Here is a 26,887-nt window from a genome sequence, read left to right as displayed (position 1 = left end):
CATATTTTCTTATTTCTGCAGTTATACTAACTCAGTAATATTTCTATACATCCAACCTTTTTTCTTGTACTTATCAGGTTTATATGGAGGGCTGGGTGTTTTATCTCAAATGTTTTATTTTTTTGTTGTGCTTGTCATGGATTAGTAAAGTTTCAAATGCATTAAAAATTCGACAAATTTATTAACCACCATAAACTTGAATAAACACAGAGCCAGTACCAAATTTTAATACATTTTAATCACTGCAGTGAAATGGTGAAACCCTTATGTCTGTTTTACAGAAAATTGTAAAAACAGCAGAATAACAAGACTTGAAATGTTTTTTGTTTTACTAGCCGATGCATCTAAAGAGTGAGTACTGATTGACCATCTCCTCCAAGCCCAAGCAGGTATCCCGGTATTTGTCAGTCTGACACTCTTCTGCTGTAGGCCAATACTCAACCCAGGTTCTCTCACCAATTACGTACTCGAATCTGAAAAGAACAATTGAAAGAAAAATAGTGTTTGTGTGACCAATCAGCAAAATACAGAATAAAACAACTGTGATAAATATACACAGTTCAAGTTAATTACATTTATTCACTGAAGGTATGATTAATGAATAGAACTCTGAGATTAGTTTAAATATACACCACACACAAGCACAGCCAGACAAACAATATACTTACGTATTCTTTTTGTCATCTCTGTGAATATCTTTATCTGAGCCCATGAGAAGGTAGGTTTTTCCTTGTTCCAGACTTAAAGCTTCTCTGCAGTGTTGATAACTGAGAAATATGCGCTGTTTATTCAGTGGACCAACATCAAGACTCCCTGTAATTAAGATATGACAGTTGAGAGCAGTGATTTATGAATGACTGAATGTGTTGCTCAAACACAGTGCTGCTGTGTCCATATACATTCCTAGTTGTATCATCATAATACAGTATTATACAGATAATACTAGTATTTTGGCAATATGCCTATGCTGAGTATTAAATGTTAAATGAGAAAATGGGTATCAGCAAGACAAGCCACACTGACTTACTGATAGTAAATGGTGTCAACCACTAAATGTACCTCTTAGTACAAAAGCAAGCAGCAGTTTTATAAAATGCTCGATTTGTCCTTCAAATTGCCTATTTTTTTGTGGCTATAATAGAAAATAACCATCACTGCTATCTTAATGCCACAAAAAACAACAACTAGTAATTTCTCTTAAAATAGACGTTTAAAGGACGTAGCTACTTGCCTTCTTTGATGGGGTCCAGCACTTTGACTTTGTGACTGTCTGTGGATAACTCTTCTACAACCTCTTCCACCAGCACTTTGTAAGCTGTGGGCAGCCAAAGTATAGTTTTTAGCTTTTTGCATTACTATATCCTATTAAATAAAACTAAATGTAACCCATTTATGTTTGTTTACCAAAGTCTACTTTGCTGGTCTCTGTACTTTCACAAATCTTAGCTTGGCGGTCATCATTGGGGATTTTTTCCTTCTTCTGCATACTGCAGTTCTCTGTAAGTACACAATAGGGACAGGGTAAAAATGCAAAGCTAATGTATTCATGTGTGTTGATAGGTGACTGCAGGTATATGAAGGTCGAATATACTATTTAAATCTCATTTGCTAAAATAGGCATCTTTTATAATTGTAGATTAGTGCATAGATCTAAAGTTACTAACAGCACAATAGCTAGTTATGAAAAACAAATGTACTTTCACAGGCCAGAATACTGCAGTGTGAAAGTATACCCAATGATTCAAAAGCTTGCAGAATCACCTTTAGCAGTAATAAGTATTTTTTTTTTCTCTGAAATCAGTGTCTCACATCATTTGAGGAGTTTTAGGTTTGTGGGGATTTGCCCCTGTATAAGTCTATCATATTCCTGCCACAGCATTTCAAAGGGGTTAGGGTCTGGACATCGGCCCAGCTATCCTGTTATAGATTTGCTGTGTGCTTGTGTTTTTGTTAAGAACCAGTTTTCACCATGCTTTAGCTGTTGGTCAGACAGCCTCCTATGCGACTCAGGAATACTTGGGGATACACAGGAGTCCATGATTGATTTTTCATAACTGTATGCCAAAAAGGCACTGTGACACAGGATCAGCATATCCACAGCTTCAGGTGCCTTCCACCCACCCTCAGGTTTAACCAGTTCATTGTCAGGAAGAACTTGCACCCAAACAAAACTACATAAAAAACACATTTGCTCAAAATTTGACTATAACAATGAAAGCTTTACTTTAATCACACTTCTAATGCTGTGTTCTGTACCATTTAAAGTTATAGAAAAATGCATGAAAACATTTTAATTACTGTTGTAAAATAAGGTGTTTTAATCACATGTATATGATTGTGTTTACCTTCAGCACATGTGCATATGTTATCTCTACAGAGCTGCAGTAGTTTTCCAGCTTCCCTCTCTGGATGGTAGAATTTCACACAGCGTGTTTCTGCAATAAAAAAGAAGGTATTTCTCTATTATTTTGTGACCGCTATGGTAGATATAACAATGTATATGGCAATGACAAATCACGCACACAAATGAACTTAAGTGACATCCCATTCTTAATCCATACGGTTTAATATGATGTCAACCCAACCTTTGCAGCTGTAACAGCTTCAACTCTTCTGGGATGCTTTCCACAAGGTTCAGGAGTGTGTTTATAGGAATTTTTGATCATTCTTCCCAAAGTGTATTTGTGAGGTCAGACGATGTTAGATGAAAAGGCCTAGTTTACAATCTCCATTTTAATTCATCCCAAACCTGTTCTATCAAGTTGAGGTCAAGACTGTGTTCAGGCCAGTACATGCTGCCCGTGTGTCTGTTCCAAGAAAGACCTCACCATTGTAACGGGCTGGTGTGATCCACACAGAAATGTGGTCACAATTGTGAGTTAAGTGTTGTGATATATGGAGATTATTATGCATGTTTTATTTTGCTGGTTTATTGGTGTAATTTAAATCCACAATGTCATGTAAGTTCCCTGTTGCCAGGAGAGTGTATAACACTTTGGACAGTAGGGGGCAGCAGCGTGCTTTGGGAACCGAGTCGGGTGCATAGCTGCCGTAAGCAGTGTTGCCAACTTAGCGACTTTGTCGCTATATTTAGCAAGTTTTCAGACCCCTTAGCGACTTTTTCTCTAAAAAAAGTCGCTAAAAAAAGACGTGAAAGCGAGTATCGCTTTTACTCTCAACAAGTAGCGGGTGCTGTAACGCAGTCAGTTCTTCTTTTACTCTTTTACTCTTATGCTGTTTTGTATGGAAGCATAGAGCTGCCACCCAGGCAAAAGAAAAATACAAGTGTATCACGTTATAACGTGAAAAATGTATTGTTCTAACAATATACTATCATGTTTGTACAATATACCATCATGTTTGTACAATATACTTTTCACGTTTGAACAACATAATATCACGTTATTACAATATACATAATTATCACGTTTGTACAATATAAATATTATATTGTACGAACGTGATCATATATTGTACAAACGTGATCCTATATTGTACAAACAGGAAAAGTATCTTGTTAGAACAATAAACTTTTCACGTTATAACGTGATACACTTGTATTTTTCTTTTGCCTGGGTGGCAGCTCTACGCTTCCGTAGTTTTGTGGATCACAAGGTTTAAAACTACTTATAAACACGCACACAAACACAAAGTAACTCCACCAGAGTGCCTATTTCGGGTCCAAGCCCGGGTAAAGGAGCAGGGTTGGAATTGTGACATTAAAAAAACAATAATTGCTAAAATAAATTTAATTTGTAGTTCTAAATAAACTCTAAATGCATTTAGGACGTTTTTTACTCACTTTATTTCTCTTCCACGATGTTATTTCTCTCTCCAACAAAATAGGTTACAATTAGATCAGCATGACCAATTATGCAAATTAGGCGATGACGTCATTTAGCGACTTCTAGCGACTTTTAGGACACCCAATAGTGATTTTCCTTACTGAGGAGTTGGCAACACTGGCCGTAAGTTTTCCATTCTGGCAAGACTGACCAGGCGAACGGCAGCGTGTCTCCTGTGTTCACTTTCTCTCCTGTTTTACAGGAGAGAAAGTAATCTGGCTACGCGCCCATCATAGTGGGGCCTGTAACACTGGCATTGGTATCTACCCATCCCCGCACATGTATGTACGGACAGAGTAAAGCAGTGGAGACCTGGCTTGTGTGGGCTTATGTTGCTAACGTCAAATAAAGGTCTGTTGTTTGATTTAACTGACTGGCTTTGAGTTATCTGGCTAACCTCCACACAGTATGCCCGCTGGACCTGCTAGCTGCTCCTTCCTCGCCAGACTGCTGTTACACCATGTCTTGATGGACCTTGCATTGTGCACTATAGTGCAAAACCGGTGTGTTGAAACATTCTCATCCCCAAACTGTTGCCACAAAGTTAGGAGTGCGAAATTGTCTTTTTTTAACTGGAACTCCTGACAAACAACCGAACTTTAGACTTGGCACAATGTAGTCAGAAAAGTACAGCTGCTTGGCAGACAGCAGTTTGCATGTCTAGGTGCTTATTGGAACACCTGAAGGTAACAAAGGTAAGATGTTTATAAAACTCACGTTCATAGTATTCATAGACAGATACGGCTGCGGGTTGTAAGACGCCCACCGGCATTTCCTGTTTGATCCTAAAAGCAATTTCCTCTGGTCGTGTGTGAGAAACCTGGGAATTGAAATACAGACACACACAAAAGTGAAAAACATAAATAAACACCAGGGTAAAGGGGAAAAGGGGGGATAAGGAGAAAGATTGGTGTGATTTCCAACCTTGTCCAAGTAAATGATGAGTGAGCCTCTTTCTGACAGGACTTTGTTCATCTCATATTTTGATATGGTGCGGCCACGTCCTCTAGACAACTAGAGACACACAAAAAGGCCAATTTTTAAACATTAAGAGGTCTTATTTTTTTCTTTAACTGTAACCACATAACTTAATGTGGGTGTCTCTTCTTACCAAATCCAGGTCTTTTGTTTCAACAGCAAAACCAGTTAGTAAGCCAATATCCAAGATTGACATGCCTGCATCACGATCCCTGTTCTTATACCTGTAGAGAGAATGATAAGAATGATTCAAATGACAGCAGAGTTAAATGGACGGGAACAAAAAAATCCAATTAAGCCAAAACTATTTCTAAAGTGTAGTTTACATTGTACTTACATGACCTCTATCCTAAGTTTGTATATCTTTTCATCTGCATTTAATTTTTCTGAAAGAATAAGGAAAAAGAAAAAATGAGCACAAACAAATAAAATGCCATAAACTGAAGCAAACAGATTTAATGAGATAAGTAAAATAAAAAGAGGAGATAAAGGACATCAAAGTACCTTCTACGAGATCCACTTTGAGGGTAAAATTCTGGCAGTCACTCTCCCGTTCTTTGGGCTTAGCGTAATACAGTGATACCAACTGTTGCACCAGAAAAAGTGTGTTTTTATATTGTGTGATAAATAAGTCTTTGTTATGCTGTTCTTTTAAGGTTTAAAAAGCCTTGTCTAGGATTCTGAAATGATCAACTAACAGATAACTTACTGTCACTGTTGCTTCTCCTGTTCCCCTAGCAGTCACTGTGATGTCCTGGTTTATATCGTTAATCTGTTGGGATTAATATGTACAAACACACAAAGATGTGTTTGTACATATTATGAGAAAAAAACAGAGATAAGCTCACTTCGCTCGCACTGACTGAATTTAAATTGCATTGAATGTCTGTTAGACAGGAAAAAAGGAAATAGACCAAAAAGCTTGCAGAGTGGTGAGATGGATTGCCAAAAAGACAGAAACACTAGCAGTGACTGTGTTTGTGTTGCTTCTTCTCACCTTAGACGTTCTTGTGGCATAGTGGTTGTTCTGATTGAAATTGTACTTTTCAGGTGCCGACCTTCCTGGCAACTTGATGTCCACATTCAGATCATACTGTGGTTCGTTAGCGTTGATCCAGTACTCTGCTACAGCTTGATAGACCATTATAGTAGCCTGGAGAGAAGAAAAGTGGGGGAGATAAAGAAAGGCAAAGGTTATAAGGTGGGATAATATGTATAAAATATCTGCCTATGATATCTTGATTGACAGGAAGTTTTGTGTTACCTGAGTTGATCCATAGCCTCCGCCCACCTTCTGTTGTGTGTTGAACCATCTCACAACAGGTCTGGCATCTTCCAAGTTCTTTATTAAAACAGCAAAGGACAAGAGTAGAGTTCAAAAAAATATGGAAAACGTTTTTCAAAGGTACTTCGGAGTTTTAGGCTTTCTGTAATTAAAATCCAGTCCAGAAACTTGCCTAATGGAAGAAAACAGCAATGTTTTTCATAGTTCATAACAAAGCAATGTCTTATTTGTTTTCATTTGTGTTTGCACACAATAATAACACAACATAAAACTAAATGGAGAAATTTACATTAAATAAATGGTAATTCGAGTACTCTGGAATGGTCCGATGGTATTTTAATACTGTAGAATGAATTTTCAATGACCACATGTCGTTGGGGTGGTGGGGTTAGGTTAATTGGAAATGCTAAATTGAACATAGGTGTGAATGTGTGATTGAATGTGAGTGCGACTGGTTGTCCCCTGTCTATGTGTTAGCCCTGCAACGGACCTGCCCAGGGTCAACCCTGCCTCTCACCCTAAGCTGGGTTAGGCTCCAGCGACCCTGAAAAGGATAAGCGGAAGCAAATGGATGGATGATATAATTTGGACATGCTCACCTGAGTCTTGACAAGAGCAAGAAGAGCATAAGCTGTGGTTTCCAAAGTGTAAATGCCCCCTCTAGGTACAGGCCAGTGAGATAGCTCTGACAGACACAATCACACAAGTACATTTTTATTACTATAATATATCTTGAACACATCTACCTCAGTAGTAAATTTGTGAATATAGTAAAAATGTGAAGATATATATCATCTCTGCGCTTGGTTGCGCCTTAGTGAGTTTCTAAGAGAGAGAGTTTCCCCTGTAAAGAGAGTTCCTGTGGATCTGTAAATATTGCAACCCTGGACACACTAACTGACAATTCCTTTTGTTGTCATCTTTGTTTGTAACTTTACTGTAAATAAACTCACTGTCGCTATCACTGAACCTGTTCTGATGTGACCCAAGATGAACTCACATCTTGAGTCCATTTGCACCAACAATTAACGCCAAAAAATTATTGTATTTTAGCCTATGGTTATGTGACCTGTATTAGAGAAGGACAGGGCAGCAATTTAAAAGCACTGAAAATACCAGACTATTCATTTAACTAAGACTTAGAAAAAAATCCTCATGAACATAGTACAGGTTTTCCACTTGTTTTTTTTTTTTTTTGCAATGAACTGAAACAGTAAGGATCATAGTTTACATTTACTGATCTTGTAAACATTTATATAGTCTCAACTCTGTGTGTGTGTGTGTGTGTGTGTGTGTGTGTGTGTGTGTGTGTGTGTGTGTGTGTGTGTGTGTGTGTGTGTGTGTCTGTCTGTCTGTCTGTACAAACCTGGCGAAACAAACTTGTATAGGGTCTCTTTGTTGAATTTGTTTTCATTAGCCAGTGCATATGATGTCATAGCCACAGCATAAGGGTTGGTGACACTGGGCAGGCGCCTCTCCAGGTAGGCCACTGCTTTGTCTATACTGCCTGGGAGACTCTGGGCAGATGAAAAAAGGGAAAAAAAAGGCAGATAATGAGTGACAGGAAAACAAAACATAAGGAAATATAACATTACTATACTATCTTGGAATGTGGAGCATTTGTTCTTCGTCCTTTTGTGAGCCTCTCGAGTCTCATTAATTGAGAAAGTTAAAATTAAGAGTTGGACCACTCAGTATAACATGAGCAATGCAACAGAATTAAGGCTTTTGTATATCCAAGTCATGAAGAGGTGTAGTCTGAATATTTTATGTTTTTATCAATCTATAATTTACAAGATCTTCATACAGACATGACCAGAGAACATATTTGTGAGATTAATTTAATTCTGTCTGTTTTTGCTGGTCTGTGGTTTAAATCTTCAATGCAAGTGCAATAGAAAGTATCACGGTTTGATCATTTTAGATACTTTGTAACAACAATGTTTGCAGGTGAAATACTCACATTGACAGTGTCGGAACATATTGAGCGTGACTCTTGCATTGCAATGAGGCAGAAAGCTGTCATGGAGGCGTCTGAATCTAAGCCGGCCACATCACCCTACAGATGAAGCACAAACATATTATTATTATTTCTAACAGAACAGTTTTTAATATTTATAAAAGCTGATTGGCAGTTGTATAACTGGTTTCTCATTTAGTTATAAGCCATTTTGTATTTTAAGTATAGATGAAGAACTGGTGTTGATAAAATCAGTGCACTCACATTCATTGTTGACTGCAATACAGGTGCAAATTCTTTGAAAACACCATCAGGTTGTTGTCCTTTGAGAATAAGGTACTTGACAGCATCACAGATCACATTATCTTGTATTGCAACCAGATGATGGGCCATTGCAAACACCTTGGCAACATAGGCAGTCAGCCTTATAGACAGGAAGAGGGGATACAATAGCTTAATATAATTTATTTGCCCTTACAATAAATTGGCTTTGCAAAATCAGAAATTAAAGCAGCATGTGCAAAATATTATGTATGAATTCATGGATGTTTGTGGGTGCCTCACCAGGTGCTAGCTGGGCGAGAAGGAAATGCAGCAAACGATCCATCCTTTTTACGGAAGACCAACTCGTTTGTGTAACCTTGATGAAACAATTAAAGAAATAAAACAATCTTTTTACTTCACTGCTATTCAACTTGCATCTGACTCTTATCAATTAGAAACAATTTTGAGGAGCTTTGTGTGTTTATTGTGTTACCAAAGAATTTAAGTACATCTGTGAGAGCCTACCAGTTCTTATATGTTGGAGAGCTTCATTACGTTTCTGAAAGCCCACAGTTTCCCATTGGTTGGTTTTGTCCAAATACAAGGTTGCAATAAGAGGCAGGGTCATTGACATCATGTTCTGCTCTCCACAGCCCGAGGGTTGTCTGATTAGAGTGCCCATTGAGTTTCCGCTAATGGCATTCTCCACCAGCTGAGATACTTGTTCTCTCCCTGCATGCATACACATACAAAAAAGGTTCACAACACCCATTAAGGTAGTCAGTCCCGAATGTCAACAATAACAATATATAATAGAAGCTTCAGGGTGATATAGCCACTGAATCACATAAACTGCATAAATATTAAATATTTCTCACCTGTCACAGAGATCTGTGTGCTAGTAGGTGTGTTTGGAACCAAATCTTTCCTTTTAATTCCACTGTTAAGAACTTCGTTCTGTACACCATCTAAACAGAGAAAAAAAGGTTTTATTAAGGTGAAAATCAGGGTTTGACTGAATAATTAGAATCTAGCTTTTTAATAGATAAACTCACTTTCTCCTTTCTTAACAGGATCTAAAGTCACGATCTTTGGATGTTTAACCAGTACGCCCTCAGGCTGGAAAACAGACAAACATTGGAAGTCATTATTATTTTAGCAAAGAAAAGTGCAGTAGCTACAAAACAGGAAATAAATCCATAATTAAATTAAGTCCTCAACAGTTTGTCTTTCTCAGCCTAACTGCAGCCTTTATGACTAAACTCAGTTTAACTTTGCAGGCTTGATGTGTGAAGTGAACCTCTCTCGATGTGTGAGAGAAGTAGCCACAGCAGCAAAAATGCAAATGATGTTAGTAGTTAACTTACTATTGCAGCTATAAAATATGTACTTTGTAGTTGCAATAGATACTGAAAGTGTGCTGCTGAGAATAATTAAGTGACTGTAGTGGTTTACAATGTTATCATATGCACAGAGTATTTTTCCTTTAAATTCATAAAATATAACATTATCAATATTAATATGAAGCCAAAACCCTTTACAAAATCACAATATATAAACCACAAATACTGACTTAGCTTGAACTGTCAGCTCTATTTAAATTTCAACTAAACTGTTATCCATTTTTATGCATAATTACTAAACAACATTTACATGTGACTGTAAATGTAACATTTCTCCCAAATGAATACAGTGAACGCATTTCAGTAATATATGTCAATATTGATGATGACCATGATTTTTAGAAGTAAAATATGGATAAAACTGACCTACATTATCATAAGTAGTTTTTCTTTTGGCTAGGTTTTGTCAGTTTGCTGTTCAGTACTGATTGGAGTACTGTACTGGTTCTTCATCTTCCTATAGTCACACTTTAACTAAAATCCTTTTTTTACAAAATAGACACAAAAAAGCAATGAACTAAAAATGCATTTGATGAGTATGATTATTGTTAATATTTTGATCATTTCTAAGATTATTAAGGGACATTCTTTTGGCAGTGATAATCATGTAGTATTAGAAGAAAAGTTCAGCACATATTGTTAGTCTACAAAATTATCAGTCTGATGTTTGGTCTGGGATTGAGCCAGACTCCAGTTATTGTTTCTGTCTGTTCCTTTTTGTGCCTAAACCTCAACAAACAATAACTTTCAAATTATTTTATTACTACCAATTTTAAATGGCCTGTTCACATTCAGATAAGAAAAAACATTTTTGTTTTATTTAATAGGGAATTGATAACGAACATATTTTTGGGCATCCAAATAGCAAACATTGGTTTTCTTACCACCACCCGCAACATCTTCATGACTCCATCATTGAGATATGAGTCCTTAACAGCTGCTTTAACCTCAATGCGCCGTTCTCCCTCCTTCATGGGAATAATGACAAAAGGTACAGATCGTGTGGTCTCGGGCCCAACAGTGACCTCCTGGCGATACCTACCACGTTTGGAAGCTGAACTACACACATGCTCCTCCTCAGTCAAATCAATGCGTACCTTTATAAAAGAAAAACAGCAATGACAAAGTTGGAGAAGAGATTGAAACGTGGTATTTCGAACTGGAAGAATACAAAGATCATGAATAAATACAGAGATTTTTAAGCATTCCTTTAACTTTCTGCAATTTCATTTCTCCTTATTTATATAAAACTAAGTTAATAAACTCAACATGAAAAAGGGATTGTACTCTTCAATTTTAGTTGATGATAAATAGAGATGGCACGATACCACTTTTTTATGTCCGATACCGATACCGATATCATAAATTTGGATATCTGCCGATACCGATATGAATCCGATATAGTGTTTTTTAATCAACAAAACTGTTTTTTAAAATATCTTGCTGCATTTTGCAAGTCTGCAAGTTCATACTCAAGTTTAAAACAACAACTACACTAAAGCTATTCTGTTATACCTGTATACAAAAAAAATATTTCATAGTTCAGCAATACTGATCAATCTAATAAACTTAAACCTACACCATCCTCCCTATTCTGGTATTTTAAAGAGTACTTAGCGTAAATATTAAGCAACCTAACTAATAGGGTTCCAACTCCCAGCAACAACAAAAATAAATAAATAAAAAATAGGGAACCACCCCTCACGCTCCACCTCATGATGCTTAATCGACGTAATCAACCTTAATTTGATGCAGTGTGAAAAAAAATGAACAGAAATCAATTATTTTTCAAGAAATATTAAATAGATTCAACATCTTTCTTCAACAAAATTGCAGACTGCACAGATGGTACCTTCCCAAAGGAAAAAGTACTATAGCTTACTAGGGTATATATATTAGACTTAATAGTCACTATATACAGTAATTGACTTCTATTCATTTTACATCAAATTAAAACTTTGTGTGTCAGATAATTATTTATTAAAAGCTAGACATTTTAAATGAGAATAAGAAAGAAAAGTATGTCTTTGTGCCCCCTTTTCCCTGTTAATGCCCTATCGGCCCCCCTGGCTAAACTTTGCTAGATCCGCCCCTGCACAGTTACCAGCGTCAGCTACGTAGAAAAAGATCCTCGAGTAGAAAGTAATATTAAATACATTCTAACAACAGCTGATCAAGCTTAAACGTGCTGCTGTTGTTCAGCCGCTGGTTTTCTCTTTCTGGTGCAAAGTGGGCCAAAAACAAAGACGGACTCGCGACAGAAAAGCCGATCAGCTGATCATTAAGCAGTTTCACGATTGAAGTAGCAGCCGGAGAGCGAGAGGCAGTCGCTCGTTAAGCTTAACGCAGGAATGCTTTACAAACATTCAGAGATGGACTTACACACTTGCTTTACTTCTCTCGGGGATAACTTTGTCGGAGATGAAATGCCAGGTTGCTAGCGAAGCTCCAAATGCTATCCAGACCACAGGTCCCGCATGCCACAGCCGCTCTATCACGTGATGCATACTGCTCCGACATGCTAACGTTCTGAGGTGAGTTACGGTGTGTTGCAAGTTTTGTGAGGTGCTTTCGTGATATTTAATGGATCGGATTACATTTTTTATTTTTCTCCGATATCCGATCCAGTCATTTAGGTCAGTATCGGACCGATACCGATACGTAATATCGGATCGGTCCATCTCTAATGATAAACGAAATATGATAAGCCAACCTTAACTAAGGAAATGTAATCATCCTGGCAAATGAAAATGAAAATGATTTTAAGAACACAACACGAAAATGCACATGATAAACTCACAAGACGACACTTTTGGACACCACTGTGTTTCAGTTCAGTAATTACTGTGGTTCTGTACTTACAGTGATTCGATCAGGGCTGTAGTTGTGGAGGATTGCTTTAATTTCTATCTGCTCTCCACGGACAGCAGAATAAGGCAGCCTGAGATCAATGAAGAAATCCTTCTTGACAATGACTTCAAATGGATCACCCACACAGATTCCTTAAAGAAAATATGCAGAAAAGAATGACATTTTTTTTTTAAAAAAGTAAAGGGAAGGCCAAAAAAAGCCATATTTTAGTCATCGAGTCCTCACCATGAGTTCTTGACAGACTGATGCCGGTGAACTGCCAGGTTGTGATTGAATCTTGCAAAGGAACATTTCTCACAAATGATGTGGTGTCACTGAAATATAGAAAAATGTTTACAGTCTGAGAGATGTTAAGATGTAACTTCATTTGTATGTGTTTGTGATTTACAGTCACTCACCAGTTAGGTGTGTTTCTAGGGCAAGGAGGCAATTTGATATCAGACCAGAGCCAACTTTCTGGGAAATTGGTGCGAGTAACAATTTCATTGCTGTCCATGAAACTGTTGTCTTCTCCTTCACCTGGATTTTGTTTAAAAATGATATAATTTTGTGAATTTTATGACACATAGTATGAATGAGATAACCCCTTCCCATTTTGTTTCCATCTCTTACTGCGAGCCAGTTTGAGGTCTTCCTCCCTCTTCTCTGCTCGAAGAGTTTCCACTGCCTTGCAACAGCGCAGGAAAGCATCACGGCAGCCTTGACCATCAACAATGTACTCGCTGCGGACCTCACAGGTGTATGAAAGGGGGGTTTCCTTCATGCCATCCAGACAACACTCAGATTCTACTGGGTCTGTATAATTTTTTACTGAAAAGTAAAGAAGAAAGTATAAGAACTGTGATTTACTGTAAAGTTAAAAACATATATTTTTAAATATGTCTTTTTGTAAACAGAAAATCTTGTAATGAAGTCAAAACCGTAAAATAAAAAAAATTCTTTTTGTCTGTTGACTAATACATAGACTGTCAAAAGTAAAAACTGGGATATGTGTGAAATTATGAATTAATATGTGGTTATTCATGTGTATATACATATATTTATATTTATATACTTACATAAGCTGCTTCTGACATCCATTACAGCAGCGTTGCGTTTCTTTCTGTTCGCAGGCTGGCATTTAATTTCTGTAAAATGCAACACAGACAAAATATATCATATGAAACAAGCCTGAAACTGAATTTGGTTTTTGTGTTACTAAAATAGGAAGAATATAACACAACCTTTTTTGTTGGACTGTTCAAAAACATGACAGAAATAATCATCATTCTTCAAGGGTTTAACAGTGAAGCCGAAAGAAAAGTATTAGACAATGGTAAAAGAGTGGGATGCTCTGTTGCTTTGTCACCTTGTCTATATGGGGTCTTTGCATCAGTGTTGGACTCAAACAATAGCCCAGCATCAAAGAAGACACCCATACTGTCCTTTCCTCCACCAGGTGTGCAGCCTGTGTCATACTGCTCTACTATGTCCCACACCTACAGGTTAAAGTACAAAAACATACAAGAATGTAAATTGAACAGTAAACTTACAATAAGAGGACTCGAATATGGCTCACAAATAAAAAAAAAAAAGGGCTAAAAAATAAAAAAATGTCTTGTTGACATTGTAAATTATTACATTAAACTCAACTCACCGTCATATTTTTAGGTTTTTTTTTATTTTAGAGTCACAATAATCTGTCCTCCTCTCTATACACCCTCAGAGCAACAAATAAAACTGGGGACCTACGGGCCGTCTGGCGTATGTCCCAGCTAGGCATAGTTGTTCTGAGGCACAGGTTAACATGCTGTAACAACATAATAAGTTTCAGGTTTTTCGTATCCATCCATCCATTTTCTTCCGCCCAAGCCCAAGCAGAGAAGCCCAGACCTCCCTCTCCCCAGCCACCTCCTCCAGCTTATCTGGGGGAACACCAAGGTGTTCGGCAGGCCAGACGAGAGATATCATCGCTCCAGCATGTCCTGGGTCTGCCCCGGGGCCCCCTCCCGGTGGGACATGCCCGGAAAACCTCGCCCAGGAGGTGCCCAGGAGGCATCCTTGTCATCCTTCCGGTCACTACCCACAGCTCGTGACCATAGGTGAGGGTAGTGGCGTAGATCAACTGGTAAATGGGTAAGTAGTTTGTTCACCACAACAGACCGGTACAGAGGCCGCATCACTGCGATGGCAGCACCAATCCGTCTGTCGATGTCCGGCTCCCTTCTCCCATCACTCGTAAACAAGACCCCAAGATACTTAAACTCCTCCACTTGGGGCAGGGTCTCGTCCCTGACCCGGAGTGGGCACTCCACCGTTTTCCGGCCGAGGACCATGGCCTCAGATTAGGAGGTGCTGATTCTCATTCCCACCGCTTCACACTCGGCTGCGAGCCGTTCCAAGGCAAGCTGGAAGCCATCACCTGATGAAGCCCACCGGACAACATTATCTGAGAAAAGCAGATCCTGAGACCACCAAAGTGAAAGCCTTCCGCCACTTGGCTACACCTAGAAATTCTGTCCATAAAAATTATGAACAGAATCGGTGACAAAGGGCAGCCCCGGCGGAGCCCATCACCCACCAGGAACGAATCCAACTTATTGCCGGCTATGCGGACCAAGCTCTTGCAATGGTCGTATAAGGACTGAATGGTCCGTAGCAATGGGCCAGACACCCCATACTCCCGGAGCAACTCCCACAGGACCCCTCGAGGGACACGGTCGAATGCCTTCTCCAAGTCCACAAAACACATGTAGAGTGGTTGGGCAAACTCCCATGCGCCCTCGAGTATCCCATGCTAGAGGATAAAGAGCTGATCCAGTGTTCCACGACCAGGACGAAAACCGCATTGTTCCTCCTGTATCTGAGGTTCGACTAACAGATGGACTCTCCTTTCCAGCACGGACTCAATGTCCCCAGTCTCCCTCGGAATGCTGTTGAAGCTCTGCCGGAGGTGTGCGTTGAAGATCTCGTGGACCGGGGCCTCTGCTAGACGTTCCCAGGACACCCTCACTGTACGTTTGGGTGCGCTGGGTCTGTCCAGCGTCCTCCCTCGCCACCTGATCCAACTCACCAGCAGGTGGTGATCAGTTGACAGCTAAGCCCCTCTCTTTACCCGAGTGTCCAGAACATATGGTCACAGGTCTGGTGATACGATTACAAAATTGATCATCGACCTGTGACCTAGAGTGTCCTGGTGCCACGTGCACTTCAAACACTCTTATGTTTGAACATGGTGTTCATTATGGCCAAACTGTGGTTTCCACAGAAGTCCAATAACAAAACACCACTCGGGTTCAGATCTGGGAGGCCGTTCCTCCCAATCACGCCCTTCCAGGTCTCACTGTTGTTGCCCACGTGAGCATTAAAGTCTCCCAGTAGGACAACAGAGTCTCCAGGTGGAGCATCCTCCAGTGCCCCACTCAGGGACTCCAAGAAGGTTGGGTACTCTGAACTGCCGCTCGGCGCACAAGCACGGACGACCGTCAGGACCCGTTCCCTGACCCGAAGGCGAAGGGAACAAACCCTCTCGTCCACTGAAAGAAACCCCAACATACCAGCAGCAAGCCGAGTGGATACCAAGATACCCACCCCAGCCGGACGCCTCTCACCCGAGGCAACTCCAGACTGAGACAGAGTCCAGCCCCTCTCCAGGAGAATGGTTCCAGAGCCAGGCCATGTGTTGCGGTGACCCCGACTATACCTAGCTGGCACCTCTCAACCTCACGCACTAACTCAGCCTCCTTCCCCATCAGAGAGGTGACATTTTTGGAATGTATGCAATACGTAAATTAATATGAAATCCAATATGTGCAATTTGTTTACTGTAGCTAAACAATTTACAAAATATAAAAAGCAAAAAATAATTGAGAAATGACCTTTTTCTGTGTCAGGCGGTGCTTGTTGTTTAGGACGTAGACACCTTTGTCAACTGCAACCAGTCCCACTGTGGCCTCTGGATTTCCTGTGACTTTCAGACTAAACATCTTGCGAGGCTCATAGGCTGGAGCAGGTCGTGAGGATTCCAGTTTCAGCTAAGTGAGGGTGACATGCAAATTTGTATATGTTAAAAAAATAAGTACTACTGTAGAAATGAGTAACATTTGTGCATTTTGGCTGTAAAGATTCACTCTTTCACAGCTCTTGAGTCTCTTACAGTGCCCATGCAGGTGTCTTTTACATCCACCCAAACAGAGTCTGATACCACTTCATTTGAACTTGTATGATAGTATGCTATGATGCGGAACGATGGCAGCATTTCTTTGGTGATTGGTTGTATCAGGGAAATCAGTACTTGGCCTCTTGTCTTATAACGGCCGTATTTCACTAGCTGACCTCTGCTCTGGATCTGGGGAAATGAAAGATTTGCATATTAATACCTAACACCTTAAGCACACATGTATGTACTATGACCAGTTGTTGCAGAAAAAATAGCTATATATACAAAAACAAATAAATACGTCTCTCACCAGATATGTGATATCATGATTTTGATTTGGCTGCTGGTTGAGATTGAGGTTGATTTTTAGATTGTCTGATATTTTCAGCTCAGCTGAATCCACACCTGCAAATATGTTTCAATAAATGTTATAGTTTGAACACATCTTTTAGTGCCTGTTTCACACAGTATACTTCCACTTCTACCTACAGTAACAATCTTTATTCTTTTACTTGATGCAATGCTTCTTCAAGATTTTTCTCACCTATGTGGATAAAAGTCCTGGTCTTGCTCTGGTACGGTCTTGCTGTCATCTCTGCTCTTGCTTGTTTATCAGGTGTAAGAATGTTGTCATTGGTCACTGCCTGTAATTAAAGACACACACACATAAGCCATACTAAGCATAAGACAAACATTCATGTGCTTTCATTTGCAAGTATACAAGGATCAGTCAGGACCTGTAATTAAAGCCCAGCATGCATAACCAATGAGCAACAAGTTAAATTAAGTGATAAGTAAGTGATAATCTTTATTGCTTGAGGGCAGCATTTGCGTGAGCAAGCGTTAAAGTGAGCCAGAACAATCCAAAATAGCATTCTGGCAGCCACTGTGCTGCTCTATTATTATTATTAAAAGTTATTTTTAATGCTGTCATTCTTGTTTTTATTCTAAGTAGTTGCAGTAGTAGTGGAAGTAGTGTTGTTTTTGTTGCTGGGGGTTCTTTTTGTAGCTTTTTCAGAACTTTAAACTTACAGTTATTCTCAGCTCAGCTGCATTTCCTTCTGTATTGATGGTGAGCCGAGCCATGCCGTTAGCTGCAGTGAATCCCCTGACTGCCCCAGGATTAATCACTACTGGAACGTTTTCTGCTGGTGTTTCATCAGGATTTAAAACTTCAACCTAACATCAGACAAGAGAAACTGAATCATGACCAGTGATGGGCAGTAGCGCGCTACTTGTAACAAACAGCATTGTTACAGTAACGTGTTACTTGTAACGCATTACTGTATTCCGATTACTTTTTTCAAGTAACGCGTAAAGTAAGGGATTACTATTGCAAAAACGGTAATTAGATTACCGTTACTTTCCCGTAGGAACGCTGCTGCTTTACAGGTGAAAATAGAGCAACAGGACCGCTAGTCTTTCATTTTATTTATTTTCTGCTGTGTTTCACTTGCATCTATTTGAAAGACTGAGTGTAAACACAAAAAACTATTTTTTTTAATGTGCTGGAATGTGCAGAAAATAGGTTTAAATGTTAAACAAATTTCTTCCAGTCAGAGAATGTTACATATACTTTAATTTTTGCTTGATGCATAAAGTTAAAAGATTAAAACTAATAAAACAAGTTTTAAAAAGAGACTTTTCCATTTGATTACATTTTGTATGATGGATTATGTAGAAAAAGTAGAATTGAGCTGAAAGATCTATTGCTTTATCACCTGTTCAGGTTGTAAATAGTTTTTTTAAAAAGTAACTAAGTAACTAAGTAATTAATTACTTTTGAAAATAAGTAATCAGTAATTAGTTACTGATTACTTTTTTCAAGTAACTTGACCAACACTGATCATGACACTTTGTAAAGCAATTATAATTTCTTCAAATGACACAACTGACATATCAAATTTATGACTTCACCGTGTAACATTATATCAGACTATGTAAATGTAAATTAGTGCTTTACCACAACATCGAAGGACATTCCTGGCTTGAAATATTTTGGAGTTCTTTTAAAGTGGATCGTATAGGGTGATGTAACAATCTGGATACCTCTCAGCTCGGCCTCCACCATTTCACTACCTGTGACAGGGTACAAGAAAATAATTATACATACTCACCAAAAATTGTCAGGATTCATAAAAAATAAAACAAAAAACAGTAATTTTTTTCTTACCACTTTCTGTCAGCACACTGACAGATACAAATATGGCGCCCCCTACAAGGCTGTTGATGTCCCTCTCAACTTTTGTTATGTGTTCCCTCCTCAGTGTCACCTCTCCTTCACCATTTTCAATCTAATTCAGCAACATGACAATGTTTATGTAAAAATATGTTCTACACTTATAGCACAATAATACAGTTTCTGAATAGTAGGAGGTATTTAAACTCTTATGTCAGCATTGCTTTATATGGAAAGGCTAAATCTTAAGTATAAATATGGGCTCACCGGCACTCTCTGAAGAGAGTCTGGAAAACTCTGCTTACTTTGGTCCTTTTTGATGACCCCAAATACCACATAGGCTGTTCCATCCACCTCCTGACCAAACAGATACCTTAAACCATGAAATAAAATTGTGCTTGTGAACAACCAGTTCGAACCCAGGTCAAAATGTAACAACAAACGATCACATATATACTACTTAAATCCACAAAACAATTACATACGTAGCTTTGATTCTGACAGTGAAATCTCTGCTGTTCACGTGGAAGAACTGTGTTAATGGTGTCAGTTTCACCTCAAAACTGGGAAGAACTGCAAGATTAAAATATTTTCTTTGTCAAGTTCAAATTGCTATTTGTATGGCACATTTAAAAACAGTAAAGAAATGTTGTGCAGGTACTGTACAGATAATGGGATGCTCACCATACTCTTTGACCTCAAATTCTGCAGAATAGATTTGCTGTGGGTTGCTCTGGAATTTTGCCACCACTTTCCACAGTCCAGGACTACACACACACACACACACACACACACACACACACACACACACACACACACACACACACACACATAGATTGCGAGAGAGATATATATTAATCAATCAAATAGTCCAACCATTTATAAAACTGAAGGCAGCACATTAATCATACTGCAGACTATATTCTACACACAGGATCTAATTAGACTACAATTGCCAAATTATGGAAGTGTATAAGTTATGCATGATTGATTATATAGTAAAAATAATCAATGTAGCACATACTACCCTTCATAATATACACTAATAATAATAATAATAATAATAATAATAATAATAATAATGTGGCCAGCTGAGTATTCTTAACAGCAAAGCACCCATGCAAAAGTTAAACTTACTGTTCTACAGAAATTAGATAGGGGGAGATCTTTATTGGACACTTCAGCTATACTACACTGTGCTTCAGATGGTCAATGACTACATGCCTGAACTGAGTCATGGTTCTAAATTCTTTCCATCAACAATAACTGTCAGTGAATTTATACTGCAGCATCAACAAGAACAGTTAAGCGAACAGATAAGAGTCACATAAACTTAAACAAAAAACAACGAGCATCTTAAACAGAAACACATATTCGAAAGGCATGATGGGAGATAACTAGCCACTCCCCACATGCCACAATAATGATAATAATAATCACAGTAATAATAATAATACTCACCTAACAATTTCACCAAGCTGGAAATCTCCAGAATGAATACCTGATTTTAGAGCGACTATATCAAGTGGTAAAACAATGCCTTCAGGTGTCTGGAAAAAAAATAAACCACTATTAACAGTGCAATGCTAGTGCACTAGTATTGCTAGTGGTGGTTTTGGACAGTGTATTAGTTTCCAAACTAATATGTAAATGACAATATAAAAAAATTCAAGACAAAGTTGATGTATTTTGTTTGTTTTGTTTCTTTGCAAATAAAATATTTGTTTTCCTTGCATAATGTCACTTTCAATTCTGAGCCCATGAAGAATAAAACACAATACCACAAACTCAATGGCAATGGAAGGATCAGATTGGGCTGCTTCATCCCTCTCTACAGGCTCCATCTGGGGTGTCAGTGCAAACATCCTGAAATGAACTGAAGGGAAGAGAAGATGTTATTTTTGCTGCTCGGGCAGTGATGTATACATGTTGGGAGGAATAGTTAATCAAGAAATTCAGTTTAGTAATTTCATTTAAGGTCATTCATTTAAAATATGTCTTAGTCAAACTGAGGGAAATATGTGATTTTTTTTCCTTTCAAATCTTCACTGAAAATAATTATCAAACCTTTTTCAAAGGGACTGCATGGACTACACAAAGCAGCTTTCTAATTTGTGTAAGGTGATGCCATAGCCACATAATTACTGTAACAAGCAGTTTTTTGTCTCAAACTCAAAACTAAATTATTGTAGCAGCACCATGTTTCATTAAGTTTATTGAATGGCCCTGAAAAAATATTGAATCTGTATTAAATAAAATAAAGGTAGAACTATGGAAGCATGGAACACACGACACGGGAGCTCTAGTTTTCCATTCCAGCTTTATTCACCTCCATACATCAACTGAGCACATCGCACCCAAACACAACAAAAACCCCTCCTCTAAGCTTGGGTTTGAGTGGAGCCCTCTAGTGGGTCACCACAGAACTACCCTTGTGTGTGCTGTTTCTCAGTCATGAGGTAGCGGTAGACTCACCTTTGCTGTTTGGTGTATAAAGGGTCTTGTCTGTCTGAATGAAGATGTAACCAGACTGGAAGGAAACCATGACGACTTTCTCCAGGAGGCGGTCGGGGAACTGAGCCTGTAGGTACACGTACTGCTTCGCGTTGGGATCTTTACTGAAGTCTCCTGCAGGGATCTGAAACCAGTATGAAAAGTCTATAAAGACTTGGATGGCATATTCAATGATAATTGAATATTTAATGAAATAGAAATAACAACAATATTATCATACAGTAAACAAATAATTCAACTTACCGTTACTTTCCCAAGCTGCTGAAAGTCATTTGCATTGTTGAGGGTCACAGATGTTGTTGCCAGCCTTTTAGTTTTGGTTGGATGGTTCATCACATTGATTTCAACCCTAACGTCTCCTCCAGTGCAGTCTTGACACTCCACAAAGATGTTTTCTGCAGTTCCCACCCGCAACAAGTTTGGGGCAGACATCACTTGCCTGCAGAGTGGTGGTAACATAGAAAGATGTTAATGATTTTAGTCTCTGTGTAGATAAACACATGCTGTTACTGACTAAAGAATAAATTATTTATTTATTATGTTATATGTTCATTTTAGACACTATGAAAAACATGTTAATAATTGCTGAAATAATTATTTTTAATTATTTAAAACAATTAAGTTTTCAATTTTTATTCACGTATTTATTGTATAATAATAAATGACCGCGACCGTGGCTCAGGGGGTTGGGAATCGCATCTGTAACCGGAAGGTCGCCGGTTCGATCACTGGTCTCTCTGTCCTGGTCGTTGTGTCCTTGGGCAAGACACTTTATCCTACCGCCTGCTGGTGTTGGCCAGAGGGGCCGATGGCGCGATACGGCAGCCTCGCTTCTGTCAGTCTGCCCCAGGGCAGCTGTGGCTACAACTGTAGCTGCCTCCACCAGTGTGTGAGAGTGAATGAATAGTGGTATTGTAAAGCGCTTTGGGTGCCTTGAAAAGCGCTATATAAATCCAATCCATTATTATTATTATTATAAAGGTTTTATGACTGAAGACTATAACAAAAAAGTATTTACCAGCTGTTTTCCTATGGGACCCTTAAAATTATTTTAAAAATAGCTCACATTTTTAAATGCTTTATATGTAAATGTTGCATTGCAGCCTGATGTCTGACAATGTTGTTGCGTCTGTCTTTCTTATCCTCCCTAGCTGGTGTCTGATCTTCTTTTCTGTGCCTCTTTGCTGACTTTATGAACGCCCAATTAGGATAACTGCATGTTTTGAGTGCTTCCTTTACACTGGTCACTGTGAGCGACCATCTTTGAACAGAGGCGGTGGTTTACGACACCAACTGCCTGCCATCTATAATCCAATTTTGAATACCCTCCCAGACGCCTTAACGCCCACTCACATCCTGGGCCATCTGACCTCAGGAAATCGCATGATAGGGTGGGGCCAGGTTTCACAATGAGCTCACCCGAAACCCTGGCTGATTGTGACCCACACCCTGTTTTCACACCTTGGCTCATGTGATTAGGTAGAGGATCATCAGGGGTCTTTTTGTCCCTCTTTGGGGGGGAAACTCCAACTGGCTTTAAATGTGGGACTCTCCGCCATTTGACCTTAGAACTGAAGAAGCTTCTCGGATGAGAGGCGAAACATCTTCAAGCAACTTAAAGAAGTCCAGATGCTTTTCTTTCCAAGCTCCTTAGACTATGATGACCTGGATGACTGGTCTGTGATGACCTTCACAGACAATTTAAAATAATTTAATTTAATTTAATTTAATTTAATGCATGAATTAACCCTTTCACTCATAGTGGTCACTACAGTGGACAGCTATTCAAAGGCTGTTTTCTTGTATTTCTGTCAGTGTTGATGGTATACTTCCATATAAACCAGTACATTGGATACTGATGTGTCAGTCCATACCGTGTCACCCACTGGTTGTTTAAAGTTACTGTATGGCTGTATGGCGTGTTTCATTGTAATTATTGTTATTTAACTTTGTCTTGCATGAATTATGACAACCTCAATCAGGATTTTTTTCTTAAGATGAATTATTCTAATTCATCTTTAGGCATGAAAAGATGAATAAAAATAATTAAGAAAAAGTCCTGATTGAGGTTGTCATAATTCATGCATGAAATGATTAATCATAATATTGGATTGCACCCAAAACACTTTACAATGCCACTATTTATTCACAAACTGGTAGAAGCAAGCTACAGTTGTAGCCACAGCTGCCCTGAGGGTGCCATATCACTCCATCGGCCCCTCTAGCCAACAGGAACACAAAGACCAGGACAGAGAAAGCAGGGGGATCAAACCGGAGCTTCCCAATCCCCTGAACCACGGTCGCCCCTTAATTCAACCTTACTGGGAATGTGTAAAAGTACAGCAGGTCTACTTACAATGAGGCTCCATCAGCCACAGAAGTGAGAGAAGCAAAGGCCAGAGAGGCCAGCAGCAGCAGAGTCCTCCTCATTATCCCGACCCTTTTCTGCTGCTAAAGTAAACCGTGGCCGTGCAGCATCCTTCTTTTATTCACTAACCTCCCTCCTAGTGCACTCCCACAAAATGTCTATTCATCCTCTTTCCAATCACACGTACACACAATTTCCCAGCAGCAGGTTGGGAAACAGTTTAGACCTGATTATCTCTTCTCTAAAGAAACAAGTAAACACTGGAAAATCAATAAAGGTTTACATGTTTAAATTATGTCTTACCATGCAGTTTAGTAATTAGTTCACAGGATCCAATAAATATTCTTTTCTTTTCTTTTTTCTAAAATCTCATATTATTGCTCATATTATTGTTTTGCCTCTTTTGAACCCAAATATTCACCAGTATGTAAAAATAATCACACAAGTGGTCTGATCAAAACGTGTTGAGTAACTTTACAGGACATATTTGGCTGGGCTTCATGGATTTATTTTTTTTTACAGTAACAATCTGACATATTTAATATAGTGGATATGATATCCTCTATTTTAGGATTTCACTGACAGGGAAAGAAAAGAAAGCAAAATATATCCTGCCTTTACCCTCAGAACAAATGTAATTCTCTGTGCCACATTAACCATTAAAAGAAGGGCAGAGCATCGTTAATGATCCTCCACAGTGGTTATCATTTAAAGGCGGTGGCATTTATATAATGGTCAGTTGATGCTGTGGGGTTCAAAGTATGCTAAAAACAAACAAAAAAGGAAAAAAATAACTTAATACCAATATATATCCAAAAGCAGCCTGGATTTAGCAGGGGTTTTTTGGTTTTCATTCTCTTAAATTCATGTGTAAATTCTGACCATAAGCACATTTTTCCATATTTTTTATTTTTTGCATTTCTATTCATCCATCCATTATTTTTCCCTTATCCAGTTATATGTGTCCTCCAGTCTGAAGTATGCCGTTTACACTAATAGTTCAAGTTCAAGTTCAAAGTTTATTCGCCACATGCAGTGGAATGAACCCGCATATTGTGATATGCAATTGAACATAATGAAATAGAGCACATTTTACATACAAACATGTTGGACTCCTTACAGTTTGCCTGAAGGGCAAAGAGGGGAGTGAAGTATACTCCTGCTGCTCTATTAAATCTGTTATGTATTGCACACAGACTCCTACCTAATTTTAATGTGTGTTTTTTTTTTTTTTTTTTAGCAAAGTGTGTTGGCTCACTGCATTTTTTTTTAAACAGAAACAAAAGAGTCTTGGCTAATGAAACTAAGGGCTGTGTGTGGGCACCACTTTTGTTTGATTTATGGTCTAACAGCAGCCGGATCAATCAGATATCAATATTTTCAATAATCAATAATTTTCATTTTACTTTTTCATAAGATTTAATTCAGGCTATTTATCTGGCATAATGTGTCTTTGTTTTGCACACCAGGACTTCTGGTAATCAGAGTTTCGTTTGTTCAGTAATAACGAAAGTAGGCCACAGGGTAGATTGTGCACAGACAAACAGCAGCTTTGTAAACTCACACAAGGACTTTTCTATTTAATTATTAAGCCTAACCCTCTATACATCAACTGAGTGATTATTTGTATTTGTCAAAGCAAATAAACCAAATATTACCTACTTTTGGTTGTAAGCTTAGTGACTTGTGCTAAAAAAAAAAAACAAAGCAAAAAATATAGGATAGGAATATATAGGAGATAGGAAAATATAGAGGCAAGGCAAGGCAAGTTTATTTATATAGCACAATTCAACAACAAGGTGATTCAAAGTGCTTTACAGAGACATTAAAAAACAAAAACAATAAAAAGAATGATTTAAAATTGATTAAAAAAACAGTAGATAAAATCAGTAGTTAAAATATAAGTTTTGAAATTTAAGCTTAAAAGTGTGGATTTGGAGCTTTATTCAAATGCAGCTGAGAATAGGTGAGTCTTCAACCTGGATTCAAATAAACTGAGTGTTTCAGCTGATCTGAGGCTTTCTGGGAGTTTGTTCCAGATATAAGGAGCATAAAAGCTGAATGCAGCTTCTCCGTGTCTGGTTAAAAAACTGGATCAGATGACCTGAGGGATCTGGAAGGTTCATACTGGGTCAGGAGGTCACTGATGTATTTTGGTCCTAAACCATTCAGAGCTTTATAGACCAGCATCAGAACTTTAAAGTCTATCCTCTGACGGACAGGCAGCCAGTGTAAAGACCTCAGAGCTGGACTGATGTGGTCCACTTTTTTGGTCTTAGTGAGGACTCGAGCAGCAGAGTTCTGAATGAGCTGTAGATGTCTGACTGATTTTTTAGGTAGACCTGTAAAGATGCTGTTACAGTAGCCAAGCCTACTAAAGATGAATGCATGGACTAGTTTTTCCAGGTTCTGTTGAGGTCCTGAGGGGAAAAAAGCAAAAAAAAGGGGGAGTGTGTTTCTGATTGGTGCAGAGAGGACATGTGACCAGGCTCATTTGAATACGACAGGTGAGTGGGGCAGAATACTTTCAGTATGCTTCGAACACGTCGACATCTGTCTCTCAGACTATGAGCATTCTCGGTTTCCGGGAGCGTGTTACTTTGAACAGGGTGCCACTACAACGTTGATCGTCTCACCTGGATACCCATTAACCGGCAGGTAAATACCAAATTTCATCCTTGGCCTATGAACGCAGCTGTAACCCCAACGGTCTGAGCTTCCTCGTGAGGCTGCACGCGCTCCTTCATTCCTTTGGCTGTAAGCGGTTTCACCTGTCACAGTTCAGAGAAACAGCGGGCTCACCTGAGCCGGAAGGACACCGGTTAAACAGGTGTTTCGGGATCTGTGACATCCCGCCCTGGGCAGAGACATACGTCAGCCCGTGGCAATGTTAAACTTTGGTGGGTGTGTCAGTGTCTGTTGGTCTAAGTGGTTTATGGGGAGCAGACTTTTTACACTTTGCAGACTGAGGTTTAAGATTGGGAGTTGTTCGGCATCTCCTGTCTATACATATATGGACATTTATGGTGAGTTCGGGACATTTTCTTAACTACCTTTTCAGTGTGTAATGCTTAATCTTCCA

At 38.8% G+C, this 26,887-nt stretch overlaps 1 protein-coding gene across 1 annotated transcript; it reads right to left on the bottom strand.

The window, feature by feature from the left end:
* Nucleotides 1–331: 331 nt before the first annotated feature.
* Nucleotides 332–23,867, bottom strand: LOC308394927 (complement C3-like; the record flags this gene model as incomplete). The annotated part of the gene is made up of 43 exons (XM_080879541.1): nt 332–473; nt 669–809; nt 1,228–1,315; nt 1,405–1,497; nt 2,346–2,435; nt 4,563–4,665; nt 4,770–4,859; nt 4,957–5,047; nt 5,161–5,209; nt 5,328–5,409; nt 5,533–5,595; nt 5,821–5,976; nt 6,088–6,165; nt 6,708–6,793; nt 7,475–7,625; nt 8,072–8,167; nt 8,333–8,492; nt 8,633–8,708; nt 8,858–9,064; nt 9,211–9,300; nt 9,388–9,451; nt 10,620–10,832; nt 12,598–12,737; nt 12,832–12,920; nt 13,005–13,125; nt 13,219–13,416; nt 13,665–13,733; nt 13,955–14,084; nt 16,464–16,619; nt 16,742–16,933; nt 17,055–17,149; nt 17,289–17,388; nt 17,777–17,923; nt 18,708–18,823; nt 18,918–19,038; nt 19,191–19,296; nt 19,409–19,496; nt 19,608–19,690; nt 20,385–20,473; nt 20,705–20,799; nt 21,399–21,561; nt 21,681–21,876; nt 23,794–23,867. 43 exons carry the CDS (start codon nt 23,865–23,867, stop codon nt 332–334), a joined length of 4,977 nt encoding a protein of 1,658 aa, XP_080735667.1.
* Nucleotides 23,868–26,887: the final 3,020 nt, after the last annotated feature.

Source organism: Rhamphochromis sp. 'chilingali' (genome assembly GCF_963969265.1).
Source record: "Rhamphochromis sp. 'chilingali' genome assembly, chromosome: 4".
NCBI classification, from domain to species: domain Eukaryota; kingdom Metazoa; phylum Chordata; class Actinopteri; order Cichliformes; family Cichlidae; genus Rhamphochromis; species Rhamphochromis sp. 'chilingali'.
This window is presented reverse-complemented; position numbering and strand designations above follow the sequence as displayed.